Source organism: Benincasa hispida, chromosome 12, assembly GCF_009727055.1.
Source record: "Benincasa hispida cultivar B227 chromosome 12, ASM972705v1, whole genome shotgun sequence".
NCBI lineage: Eukaryota > Viridiplantae > Streptophyta > Magnoliopsida > Cucurbitales > Cucurbitaceae > Benincasa > Benincasa hispida.
The window spans coordinates 4,502,240-4,516,703 of NC_052360.1; the positions used below are offsets into that span (position 1 = coordinate 4,502,240).

Here is a 14,464-nt window from a genome sequence, read left to right on the forward strand (position 1 = left end):
TGAAGAGTGTTTCTTCGTGAACTTTCTCTACATACTATGTGCCGCGAACGTTATCGGTGATCTGTGGCCTCCTCTTGGTAAGAGTTGTGCCACTTGTGGAGAATCACATCCGATGGAAGAATGTCCGAGGAACCCGCAATCAGTATACTTTGTAAAGAATAATCCTTTCTCTAACACATACAACCCCAAATGGAGAGACCACCCCAATTTCTCTTGATAAAATACCCAACAACAGAGTTATCAACCGATGGCACAAAAAGAAGGGCCGCCAAGATTTTTCCAGCGAACGAACGGTCAAACGCAACATCAAGCCAGCAGCTCGCAAGCACCACCGTCTTCCTCTCTGGAGAGCCTATTAAAGCAGTATATGGAAAAGAACGAGACGGTACTCCAGAATCAAGCGACTTCTATCCACAATCTCAACATCCAAATAGGACATATTATGAGCGAGCTGAAAAATAGACCGCAAGGGATGTTACCGAGTTCAACTGAGCTCCTCCCAACCCGAGGAACACAGGAAAGGAGCAATGTCAAGTTACAACCTTGTGAAGTAGAAAGACAATAGTGGAACAGAAGAATAAGCCAAGTAGGAATCCAAGAACTCGTTGACAAAGAATGAACTAGAAGAGCCTGTGAAGGTACAACTACCAACATTCCCGTAAAGACTTAAGAAGAAGCAAAATGATGAAGTGCAGTAGCATCACTTCATGGAAATGTTGAAATAGTTACACATCAACATCCCGTTTACAGAAGAAATAGAACAAATGCCAAAATATGCTTAAGTTTTTTAAGGACATGGTATCAAAGAAAAGGAGCATAGGAAAGTTCGCAATGGTGGTGTTAACGCAAAAGTCAAACACCATAATCCCACCAAAGATGCGCGACCCCGGAAGTTTCACAATACTCTGCTCAATTGGCAGGATCTATTGGTCAAGCGCTATGCGACCTTGGGGCCAGTATAAATTTAATGGCCCTTTCAATCTTCAAACAGTTGAATGTGGGGCAGCTGACACCCACGACGGTGGCTCTCTAGCTAGCGGACAGGTCCCTAGTTCACCCAGAAGGAAAGTTGAAGGATGTCCTGGTCACGATTGATAAATTCATTCTACCGGCAGACTTCATCATTCTCGACTAAGAAACGGACAAAGATGTGTCCATCATATTGGGATGACCATTTTTATCTACTGGTCGTGCCCAAATTGATGTGTACAAGGAAGAGATCACAATGAGTGTAAATGGGAAGAAGCTTAGGTTTAACATCATTAAAGCTATGAAGTATGTAGAAGATGAAGACCTATCTGATTCTGACAATGAATATAGTTGTAATGAAGAAGAGAAGTCCAAAGACGAAGATGCAAACGCATCCATAGAAACCGGCAATTTGATCATGGAAATGACAAACAAAGAAGAAAATTTGAATTTGAATGAAGAAAGAAAAACACAAAAACCTTCCTTGGAACAACCACCTACTGTGGAATTAAAAACTCTGCCAAGTCATCTGAAGTATGTTTTCTTGGGGAAAATAAAACTTTCCCAGTGATAATTTCCTCTGCACTACTAGAAGAACAAGAAAATGCACTGCTTAGCATCCTAAAGAAGTACATAAAGCAATAGAGTGGACGTTACAGATATAAGAGGAATCAGCCCAACATACTACATGCATAGAATACGTCTTGAAGAAAACCAAAAAGGGTCTATCGAACCTCAACGTAGACTGAACCCCGCGATGAAGGACATTGTGAAAAAGAAGATAATTAAATGGTTGGACACAGGCATCATATACCCAATCGCCGATAGCACGTGGGTCAGCCCCGTACAATGCGTGCCCAAGAAAGGAGTAATGATAGTAATTCCAAATGCAAACAATGAGTTAATACAATGAGGTCCGTCACTGGTTAGCGGATTTGCATGGACTACCATAAGCTCAATGCGGAGACGAAGAAGGACCATTTCCCCTCACCTTTTATTGACCAGATGTTAGACCGCCTAGCAAGAAATGACTACTTCTGTTTTCTCGACGGGTATGCGGGCTACAACCAAATAATGATCGCTCCTAAAGACCAAGAGAAAACCACATTCACCTACCCATACAGAACATTTGCTTTTCGCCGCATGCCGTTCAGATTATGTAATGTGCCAAACACGTTCCAGAGGTGCATGATGGCTATCTTCTCTGAGTATCTTGAGGATTCAGTGGAAATTTTTATGGACGAGTTCTTGGTTTACGAGCAAACGTATGAAGTCTGTTTGAACAACTTGGAGAAGATATTGAGAAGATGTGAAGAGACAAATCTTGTGCTAAATTGGGAAAAGTGCCACTTCATGGTGAACGAAGGTATTGTGCTCGGGCACAAGGTTTCCAAGGAAGGGTTAGAGGTAGATAAAGTGAAAATTAAGGCCATTAAAAAGCTTCCACCTCTAGCAAATGTGAAGGCTGTCAGGAGTTTCCTGGGACATGCAGGATTTTACCGTCATTTTGTGAAGGACTTTTCGAAGATAGCTCGACTATTGAGTGCGTTGGTAGAGGCTGACAGAACATTTGACTTTGATTCACAGTGCCTCAATGTATTCAAGATACTGAAGAACGCATTATTTACCACGCCTGTTTTGATCGCACCTGATTGGACAAAGCCATTTGAGCTAATGTGCGATGCTAGCGGTTATGCGATGGGGGCGGTGGTAGCAAAGAAGGAAAAAATAGTGCTACACCCCATCGCATATGCGAGTAGAACATTAAACCCTGCCCAAGCGAATTACCTACCACTGAAAGGGAACTTCTTGTGGTGATCTTTGCGCTGGAAAAATTTAGAGCTTACTTGCTGGGATCCAAAGTGATATTTCACACCGACCACTCGACAATCAAATATTTAATGACTAAGAAAGATGCAAAGCCGAGGTTAATCCAATGGGTTCTCCTCCAAGAATTCACATGGAAATAATTGATCACAAGGGGATGGAGAACCAGGTTGCAGACCACCTATCAAGATTAGAGAATCTGAAAGTAGGCCGCAATCAGTCGAAGGTGAACGCAACCTTTCCAGATGAGCAGCTATTCAAACTTGAAGAATTACCATGGTATGCAGATGTTGTCAATTACCTGGTCTGTGAGCAATTTTCGAAAAATTACATAGCCCACCAAAAGAGGCGGCTTATGCATGAATGTAAATCCTATTATTGGGACAAGTCGAATCTTGACAAGAGGCGGTCAGACCAGATCTTGCGACTATGTGTACCAGAGACTGCTTATCAGCACATACTGTCCCAATGCCATGACTCACCGTATAGTAGACAGTTTAGAGGTCAACTCACAATAGCAAAAGTGTTACAAAGCATGTATTTTTGGCCGACTTTATTCAAGGATGCAAGAGACTATTCTATGAAATGTAAAGGTGCCAACACATGGGAAACATTTCATGGAAGAATGCGATGCCGATGAACATTATATTAGAATTGGAACTCTTTGACGTGTGGGACATAGACTTCATGGGACCATTTTCACCATCAAATGGTCATAAGTACATTTTATTGGCCATCGATTATGTCTCCAAATGGGTTGAAACGGTATCATGTGAAGAAACATTTTCACTCGTTTTGGCACCCCACGTGCCATAATAAGTGATGAAGGCTCCCACTTTGTCAATGGCATCAACAACAAACTGCTGCTCAAGTACAATATCCACCATAAGGTTACCACCGCATATCATCCACAGACAAACAGCCAAGCCGAGGTGTCTAATAGGGAAATCAAACTGATCCTAGAAAAGGTGGTGAATCCTTCACATAAAGATTGGGCCATGAAACTGGACGATGCCTTATGGGCATACAAGACCACCTATAAAACACCTATAGGAATATCCCCGTATGCACTGGTGTTTGGAAAGGCATGTCATTTACCGCTGGAATTGGAGCACAAAGCACTGTGGGCAGTAAAGAAGCTCAATTTTGATTTGAAGACTACAGAGGAGGAAAGAAAACTTCAGTTGCTCGAGCTAGACGAATGGAGAATTCAAGCATATGAAAATGCCAAGATCTACAAGGAACGCACAAAACGTTGGCATGACAAACGACTATGCGAAAAGAATCACCAGGTTGGACAAAAGGTCTTATTATACAAATCTAGGTTGCGACTTTTTCCCAGAAAATTAAGGTCACACTGGTACGGACCATTTATAATTAAAGAAGTATTCCCACACGGTGCGGTCGAATTAACCAATAAAGAAGGGACCAGCGCATTCTAGGTCAACAGGCAAAGAGTCAAGATATATCACGGAGGAGACTTGCATCACGAGAAAACCTCCGTGGACCTGAGGAATTCCTAACTGAAGAAGAAATGAGCAGTCCCTGCGATAATATGTGATACAAACTCATCAGGGACGCATTTTTTGAAGTATCCTTTCGATATCTTTATTTCATGAACTTACTTTGCCTTTTTGTACAAACACGACTCTTTAAAATTATCAACTCTGTCTTTCATACTGTTTACCATCTTAATATTCAACAATAATCGTAGTAAATGATTGTAGTGAAGCTACGCGATAAACTAAAAACATGCAACCAGTTTGTTCAGCCCATCACAATCCAGGAATCAACCCACTGCAAAGAAGGATGTGATCACAGATGATGCAGGCAACAGAGAAAATTTGGGTGTTGTATCTTTATTTGACTTTTTATTCCAAATTTTGTACTCTCGCATCTCATTTTAACATTGCTATTTTTATCATCGCATCCTCTTTAATTTGGCGCAATCATTGAATGTTGATTACTTTATCTAGTCACCGCATTTTTTTCATAGCAATTATGATTTTAATGATGAAACTCATGCCTTTATTTCTCATCGCATGTACTAAATTCAACTTAATTTCAGGACGGTCGATTCATGAAACATTTCTAGAGTTAGTGGTCCACCAACTTTCTTTCAAAATGATTTTTACGAAAGTTCCGAAGAGCATCGCATGAGTCATTTCAGTCTATCAGCAATGAGGACATTGTTGCATATAAATTTGGGGGTGCCAGTATTTATTTTCAACCTTGAAGAAATAAATAAATAAAATCATCATAACGTTGAGATCGGATTCTACTTGTAGTTGGATGTCCGTATGACACTCGTGGGGGCAAGCCAAAACGAAGGTGGGAATCGTGATCAACGCATAAATCAAGTGATCGTAACTCTGCTGCCAAATGGGCATGAGTTTAGACTGAGAAAGAGCACCTTACTCTAAGTCTGTCTCTTATACACATCTAGATGTGTATAAGAGACAGTAGTTGGATGTCCGCATGACACACGTGGGGGCAAGCCAAAACGAAGGCTAGGCACTTGGATCAGCGCAAGGTAAAAAAAAAATGTATCTAAACCACGCAAGGATAAAAATCATTTGGAAACACCCCAGTTGGAAAAGGTTTGGAAATAAATCATGCGATGTCCTGGAAACTGATGCATTTTTTTATGAGGTAAAATTATGGAATGAAATGCGGTGATGGAAATGCATTGAACAACAAGTTTTCACAGTAGAATCCAAGTATAAATTCCACCGAGTTTCTTGGTAAGTCCAGGGTCGAACTCAAGAATTAGGGAAAACGGTATGCAGTGATAATTTTTTAGAGGACTTTAAGGTAACCAATAATTCAAATAGTTGTTTTGGGCTGTTGTTTGCAGTAATAAAATAAACAAATGCAGTGGAGTTACGAAAAGAGTTGATAATATGGAAAATGCAATGAGTATGCGATAAACGGGTTGAGAAGGGTTTCAACTAACACTTCATAGGATGCGTTCATGTTATGCGATCATGCAACACACATACAATAACAAATATTCTCTCGACGCAAATGCTACAGCTTCTAATATTAGAACGCATGCGATATATGCGATGAGTCTATAGGACCTACACATAAGCCTCTATTCTTATCTATGCGATGACAAAATGACACACACAAATAATACGACCACATAATATCATAACCTATCTCTAGGGTGCATGCGATGCATGTTGGCAAACAGAACTTATCTCTAAGTCCCTATCTCTTGCTTATGCAGATCTAATCTTACTCTCTCAAGTCTAGATTCTAACCTAGCTCTCTCAAGTCTTAGGTCCTTTCTTTAGACTCTCTCTCGAGCAGCTTTAAAGGGGTGTTGGGCATAGCATAAAACAAGATAATCGCATGCGATGAAGATCCACGGTCATGTTAGATTAGTTCTCCCCAACCCATTCGATAAATTTAGCTACTCATGCTTGCTTTTAAGAGAGTGAACAGATGTAGATAAAGAAGTTCCATTGTATAGATATAGAGTTGAAATACAAAATAATAATGCGAGATGAGAATAAAGAGCCTGGTAGCAATCTCTTACTTCCCAAGGCTTTTACATTGTCTTTTCTACTCGGTTCAAAAGATAGTCCAGCTCTCACGAGAGTCGGCCCGCTCTCTGCTTTTCCACGCCTCTGGGTTCTCTCTCGAGTTTCCCTGAGCGATCTTCCGGTGTCTCTTCCCTTCTCTCGCTCCGCCTTCTAAATAAAAAGAAAAACTATGAATAAGGCGATTCTATCTAAGGGAAAATTCTCTAATTATCCGACTGAACGAACTGGCCGAACTAGATGAACTCTTTCACTGAAGGTTTCCTTTGGTATTTATAGAGCTTCAGGGTGAAAGGCTTCTTCTCTCTTATGATTGCACTGATGGGATGGCATTAATTCTCTGCCTGATGCGCCGAATATTTGTCATCGAAAAGTTGAGTGTACTTGCTACAGTAGTTCGTTAGCGGCCTGTCAACTGAATTCGGAATCGACCTTCATCAGCTTTCTGTCTCATCATGATTTATTATGCTTTTCACCCAGATGCACCTATCAAGTTGCGGCGGCTCTATGTGGCAATCCTTCTTGAGTAGATGTTTGCAAGCACAAATCACCGCAAAGCCTTGCGATAATGCTGCGCTCAACCGTTGCTTTCTTGTGATTGCATTTTCCACCTTGCGTCAATGCTTATTCTGCACAAAAATACAAAAGTTAACTGTTTTCATGCGATGAACGCATGCAGCCGCAATGTTATGAACTTAATGCTTTTTGGATGCAATCATATATATTTTATCATCTCAAACCTGCATTGTTTGATAACTTAGTATTGTAATAACGTGCATTTCTGCCCATTATCACACCCCCAAATTTAAACAATGCTTGTCCTCAAGAATAAGCTAAAGATTTTCTTTAGAAAGTCGACCACAATCTTTTTTCCTAGATTTCTCAAGGATGTCTCATTCAAATCCTATACACCAAAATTTCCTTAATTTTTATTCAGGTCTCTTCTTAAAATATTTCTAAAATCTAGGGACCGCAAGTTTAACCTTCAAAAGAACTTTACTAGATTCCAGGACATCGCATGATTCATTTCAAAAAACTTTTTTCACTAGAGTGTTTAAATGATTTTTATCCTTGCATATTTTTGACATTATTATTTTTTTCTGACCTTGCGCTGTTCCAAGTGCCTTGCCTTCGTTTTGGCTTGCCCGCACATGTGTCATGCGGACATACAACTACGAGCAAGGCGCTCTTTCTCAGACTAAACTCATACCTACTCGACAGTGGAGTTTCGGTCATTTATTTATGCGTTGATCACGATTCCTAACTTTGTTTTGGCTTGCCTCCACGTGTGTCATGCGGACATTGCATACAAGTAGGATCCGGTCGCAATGTTATGATGATATTTTTTTTATAGAGCTAAAAATAGCAAGGTCGAAAATAAATACCACACCCCCAAATTTAAAATGCGGCAATGTCCTCATTGCCAAAAGATGGAAAGAAGTCATGCGATGTTCTTAGGAAGTTAGGTAAAGGGTCAGTTTGAAAGAAAACTAGCAGACCACTCACTTTTAGAAAGATTTCATGAGGTGTCTATCCTAAAATTAATTTGACTCTAGTGTATACGAAAAAATAGAAGCATGTGTTTCATCATTGAAATCATAATTGGCAAAGAGAAAGCATGCGGTGACTTACTAAAGTGATCAATGTTAAATGATTGCGGTAACCAAAGAATATGCGGTGATAAAACTTTCAAAATTAAAATGCGATGCAATAGTGCAAAATTTAGAATAAAGGCAAGGAAAAATACAACCCCCAAATTTGCGCTGATGCCCTCATTATTTGTTGATGCATCCTGCTTTGCAGCGATCTCCTTTATTTGCATTGCGGTGACGAAGTAAAGTAGTTGCGTCTTCGTGTGGCATCTCCGCAATCGTGTACTCGATCGTTGCAAGAAAACATCGAGAGGGTCAAATAATATTAAAAAACACAGTTAACAAAATCTTTTACCACAATCGTTCAGCATGATTGCATTATATATATATATAAAGTAAAATGCAGATAGATAAATGATAATTGAAGTGTCGTAGTAATGAGAGTTCATGAATCATAAGCAAGAAAAAGGATACTCCAAAAGACTTGTGCCCCAAATGATGTTGCATGCCAGTGTAGGGGCCACTCCATTTTCCTTTATTCCGGGATTCTCAGGTCTACAGAGGTCTTTTCTCACTGAAAATCACCCTCGCAATATGCCTTGACTCGTTGCCCATTAACTTTAAATGTACGGGTCCCATCCTCAGTAATCAGCTCAACCGCACCATGCTGGAATATTTCTTTAATGATAAAGGGTCCGGACCAGCGCGACTTTAACTTGCCCGGAAAGAGCCGTAGCCGTGAATTGAAGAGTAAGACCTTTAGTCCAACATAGAGATTTTTACCGCATAGCCTGCTGTCATGCCATCGTTTTGCTCGTTCTTTGTATATTTTAGCCTTTTCATAAGCTTGCGTTCTCCACTCATCAAGCTCGACCAGTTGTAGCTTTCTTGCTTCCATTGCTGCTTTTAAATCAAAGTTAAGCTTCTTCACCGCCCACAACGCTTTATGCTCCAGCTCCAATAGCAAATGACTTGCTTTACCAAATACCAATGCATACGGAGACATGCCTATCGGTGTTTTGTAGGCAGTTCGGTATGCCTACAACGCATCATCCAACTTTGTTGCCTAATCTTTTCGCGAAGGCTTTACCACTTTCTCCAATATCAAATCAATTTCTCGGTTGGACACTTTAGCCTGACCATTCGTCTGTGGATGGTATGCGGTGGCCACTTTGTGGAGGATATATATTTCAACAGCAAATTTTTGACAGAGTAATTGACAAAGTGAGAGCCTTCGTCACTTTTTATGGCATGTGGAGTGCCAAAACGCATGAAAATATTTTTCTTCAAGAATTTGGAGACTATTGTCGCATAACTTGCGGCGCATGCTATTGGTTCTACCCACTTGGACACATAGTCGATGGCTAGCAGAATATACTTATGACCATTCGAAGGTGGGAGTCCCATGAAACCAATGCCCTAGATGTCGAACAACTCCAATTCTAGAATGATGTTCATGGGCATCATATGTTTNATGAAACCAATGCCCTAGATGTCGAACAACTCCAATTCTAGAATGATGTTCATGGGCATCATATGTTTCCATGAAATGTTACCCGTGCGTTGGCACCAATCACACTTCATTGCGTAGTCTCTGGCATCCTAAAATAATGTTGGCCAATAGAACCCACTTTGTAAGACTTTTACTGAGGTACGCTGCCCTCCAAAGTGTCCACCATATGGTGAATCATGACATTGCAATAATATACGTTGATGAGCGGCCTCCGGTACATATAATCACATAATCAGGTCTAACCCCGTCTTATATAGATTCAGCTCATCCCAATAATAATATTTACATTCATGTTTGAGCTTCTTCTGTTGGTGGTAGGTATACTCTTCTGGAAATTGCTCGCAAACCAGATAGTTGACTATGTCTGCATACCATGGCAATTCTTCAATCTAGAATAACTGCTCATCTAGAAACACTACGCTCACCTTTGACTCCTTGCAGTCAACCTCAGGATTTTCCAATCTAGATAAATGATCCGCAACTTGGTTCTCCGTCCCCTTGCGGCTAATTATTTCCATATCGAATTCTTGGAGGAGGAGAACCCATCTAATCAACCTCGGCTTCACGTCCTTCTTTTTCATTAGATATTTTATCGTCGTGTGGTCAGTATGGATCAGTACTTTTGCTCCTAGCAGATATGCTCTGAATTTTTCTAACGCAAATATTACCGCAAGCAGCTCTTTTCCTGTGGTGGTGTAGTTATTCTGAGCAGGGTTTAAAGCCTTACTTGCATATGCGATGGGATGCAGTATTGTTTTTTTTTTCTTCTGTGCTAGTACTGCTCCCATTGCGTACCCACTCGAATCGCACATTATTTCAAAGGGAAGTGTCCAATCTAGCTCGATCAAAACGGTGCAGTTGTTAGTGCGTTCTTTAAAATCACGAATGCGTTACGACAATTATCGTCAAAGTCAAATTTCCTATCGGCTTCCAACAATGCACTCAGAGGTCGTGCTATTTTTGAGAAATCCTTGACAAAACGTCTGTAAAAACGGCATGCCCTTAGAAACTCCTTACAGCCTTTACACTTGTTGGAGGTGGAAGTTTTTCAACTGCTTCTATTTTTGCTCTATCCACCTCTAACCCATCCCGAGATACCTTATGCCCCAGCACGATGCCCTCCTTCACCATAAAATGACATTTTTCCCAGTTAAGTATGAGATTCACCTCCTCACATCTTTTTAATAACTTCTCCAGGTTGGCAAGACAAACTTCTAATGTGTGCCCATAGATAGAGAAGTCTTCCATGAATATTTCTACGAAGTCTTCGAGATATTCTAAAAAGATGGCCATCATGCACCTTTGGAAAGTGTTTGCTGCATTGCAGAGGCCGAACAACATGCGGCGAAAAGAAAAAGTTCCATATGGACAGGTGAATGTGGTCTTGTCCTGATCTTCGGGAGTAATCATAATCTGATTATAGCCAGCATACCCATACAAAAAGCAGTAGAAGTCATTTCCGGCTAGACGATCTAGCATTTGGTCAATGAACGGTAAAGGGAAATGATCCTTCTTTGTTGCCGCATTCAACTTGCGGTAGTCCATGCAAATGCGCCATTCGGTGATGGTTCTTTACGATATCAGCTCGTTGTTTGCATTAGGGACTACCGTCATCCCACCTTTTTTCGGCACGCACTGCATGGGTCTGACCCACCTGTTGTCTACTATCGGATAAATAATGCCCACATCCAACCACCTGTCTCTTATACACATCTAGATGTGTATAAGAGACAGCACTTGATCATCTTCTTTTTAACGACCTCTTTCATCGTAGGGTTGAGCCTGCGCTGATGTTTGATTGATCCCTTATGGTTGTCTTCAAGACGAATTTGATGCATACAGTATGCGGGGTTAATTCCTCGAATGTCTGCGAGCGTCCAGCCAATCGCTCGCACATGCTTTCTCAGAATGCTCATCAATGCATTCTTCTGGTCTTCATTAAGTTCAGAGGAAATAATTATTGGCAGCTTCTCATTTTCCCCAAAAATGCATACTTTAAGTGGTTTGGCAAGGTCTTCAGTTCCATTATTGGTGGTTCTTTTAAGGACGGTTGCATTGTTTTTCATTCTTTATTTTATGTTGGCTCTTTTTCTTGGGTACCGATCATCTCAACTTCCTTATTTGTTTTTTTTTAGGATTGCATTACATGCAACAATGGATGCGTTGGCATCCTTTTCTTTATTTTCATCGTCAGGCTCTTCTTCTTCAATCAAATTTTGGCCTTCGTCAGATTCATGCAGGTCTTCTTCATCAGGAAACTTCATGGCACGGATGATGTTGAACTTAAGCTTCTGTCCATTCACACTCAAGGTGATCTCTCCTTTGGGTACATCAATCTGGGCACGACCTATTGATAAAAATGGTCGCCCCAGGATGATTGGCACATCTTTGTCGGCTTCGTAATCTAAGATGATGAAGTCGGCTGGTAATATAAATTTGTCGATTGTAACCAACACGTCCTTCACCTTCCCCTCTGGATGCACCAGAGATCTATCTGCAATTGGAGAGTCACGGTCGTGGGCGCAAGTTACCCCACATTCAGCTGCTTAAAGATTGATAGAGGCATTAAATTGATGCTGGCTCCAAGGTCACACAATGCTTGTCCGATGTACAATCCCCCAGTGGAGCAAGGTATAGTAAAACTCCCAGGATCGCTCATCTTCGGTGGGATTATTGATTTCAAACTCTGCATCAAAGCCACTGTGGCAAACATACTAGTTCCCCTCTCTTAGTTACCATATCATTCAGAACTTCGCGTATGCGGGCATCTCCTCAATCGCTTCACTGAACAAAATATTAATGTGCAATTGTTTTAACATAGTCATGAAGCATTGGTACTATACCTCGTCATTCTTCTTCTTTCTGAATCTCTGCGGGAAAGGTGACAACTGTACTTTCACGGTCCTCTTTTCTGTTGGCTTTGAGGTGGACGCAACTTCTGGCTCTATCGCTTCTTTTTCTCCTTCTTCGTCTTGAGTCACCGCAATCTCAGGTTCTAGCGCAATTGAAGCCGTTTGGCTAGGCTCGTTTCTCTCACCCACCACAGTCTTTCCACTCCGCAATGTCACAACTTGACATTGCTCTTTACCTAATCCCCCGAGTTGCGTGGGAGTTCTGTTGAACTCGGCAGGGCCCCTTGCGGTCTGTTTTTTAGTTCACTTGCAATCTAGCTCATCTGTAATTCTAGGTTACGAATGGACGTCGCCTGGTTTTGAAGCACACTTTCATTCTTCTCGATATACTGCTTCAACAAACTTTCCAAGGAGAAAGATTGCGGTGGTTGCGAACTACTGGGCTTGACTACTCGTCTGACGGTTATTTCACGGGAAGAATCTAGGCGGCCCAAATTTTGTTGCTGATACATCCATGCAAAGTTGGGGTGGTTTCTCCACTCGAGGTTGTAGGTGTTAGAGAATGGATTATTTTTCACAAAATAAATAGACTGTGGGTTCTATGGGCATTCTTCCATTGCATGTCCTTCACCGCAAGTCACACACCATGCAGAATTCTGATTAATTGCGTTTACTTGTCCATTTTGCGGTGTTGAGCTGTTGATCGTGATTCCCTGAATTAGGTTCATCATTGCGGTCATCTGACTCTGAAGTGATGCGATAGCACCATTGTTTTCATCATTATCCTTTATTCTCAGTCTCTGATCGCTCTCTCTCCAATCCTCGTGATTTTTAGAGATGCGATCCAGGATGTTTTTAGCCTCATCATATGTTTTGTCTAGCAGACCACCAACAACTACCGCATTGGCAACGATCTATGAAGCAAGATTTAAACTGTGATAAAAGATCTCCATTTGCAAGCAGTCTGGTAATCCGTTGTGTGGACAGTCCCTTACCAGCCTCTTAAACCTCGCCCAATCATCGCTGAGCGATTCATCTATGTCTTGTTCAAAATTGGTTATTAGTTTCCTTCGTCTAGCATTCTTAGTAGGTGGGAAATATTTCTTCATAAACTTCTCTACGACCTGTTCCCATGAAATGATCTCTCCCGGCTCGAGAGAATATGCCCACTTTCGTGCCTGATCACACAAAGAACTGCTGCTCAAGTACAATATCCACCATAAGGTCGTCACCGCATATCATCCACAGACAAACAGCCAAGCCAAGGTGTCTAATAGGGAAATCAAACTGATCCTAGAAAAGGTGCTGAATCCTTCACGCAAAGATTGTCCATGAAGCTGGACGATGCCTTATGGGTATACAGAACCGCCTATAAAGCACCTATAGGAATGTTCCCGTATGCGCTTGTGTTTGGAAAGGCATGTCACTTATCGCTGGAATTGGAGCACAAAGCACTGTGGGCAGTAAAGAAGCTCAATTTTGATTTGAAAACTGTAGGGGAGGAAAGAAAACTTCAGTTGCTCGAGCTAGACGAATGGAGAATTCGAGCATTTGAAAATGCTAAGATCTACAAGGAATGCACAAAAAGTTCGCATGACAAACGACTACGCGAAAAGAATTTCCAGGTTGGACAGAAGGTCTTGTTATACAACTCTAGGCTATGACTTTTTCCCAGAAAATTAAGGTCACGTTGGTCCAGACCATTTATAATCAAAGAAGTATTCCCACACGGTGCGGTCGAATTAACCAATGAAGAAAGGACCAGCGCATTCAAGGTTAACGGGCAAAGAGTCAAGATATATCACGGAGGAGACTTGCATCGCGAGAAAACCTCCATGGACCTGAGAAATTCCTGACTGAAGAAAAAATGAGCAGTCCCTGCGATAATATGTGATACAAACTCATCAGGGACGCATTTTTTGAAGTATTCTTTTGATATCTTTATTTCATGAACTTACTTTGCCTTTTTGTACAAACACGACTCTTTAAAATTATCAACTCTGTCTTTCATACTGTTTACCCTCTTAATATTCAACAACGATCGTAGTAAATGATTGTAATGAAGCTACGCGATAAACTAAAAAAACGCAACCAGTTTGTTCAGCCCATCACAATCGAGGAATCAGCCCACTGCAAAGAAGGATGTGATCACAGATGATG

The 14,464-nt window shown here is 41.2% G+C and overlaps 2 protein-coding genes across 2 annotated transcripts; one reads left to right on the top strand and one right to left on the bottom strand.

The window, feature by feature from the left end:
- Positions 1-8,510: 8,510 nt before the first annotated feature.
- On the bottom strand, positions 8,511-8,945 carry LOC120066994. The gene has a single exon (XM_039018337.1). The coding sequence runs from the start codon at positions 8,943-8,945 to the stop codon at positions 8,511-8,513; it is 435 nt and encodes a 144-aa protein (XP_038874265.1).
- Positions 8,946-13,635: 4,690 nt separating this feature from the next.
- Positions 13,636-13,968, top strand: LOC120066996. Its single transcript, XM_039018340.1, has one exon. The coding sequence runs from the start codon at positions 13,636-13,638 to the stop codon at positions 13,966-13,968; it is 333 nt and encodes a 110-aa protein (XP_038874268.1).
- Positions 13,969-14,464: the final 496 nt, after the last annotated feature.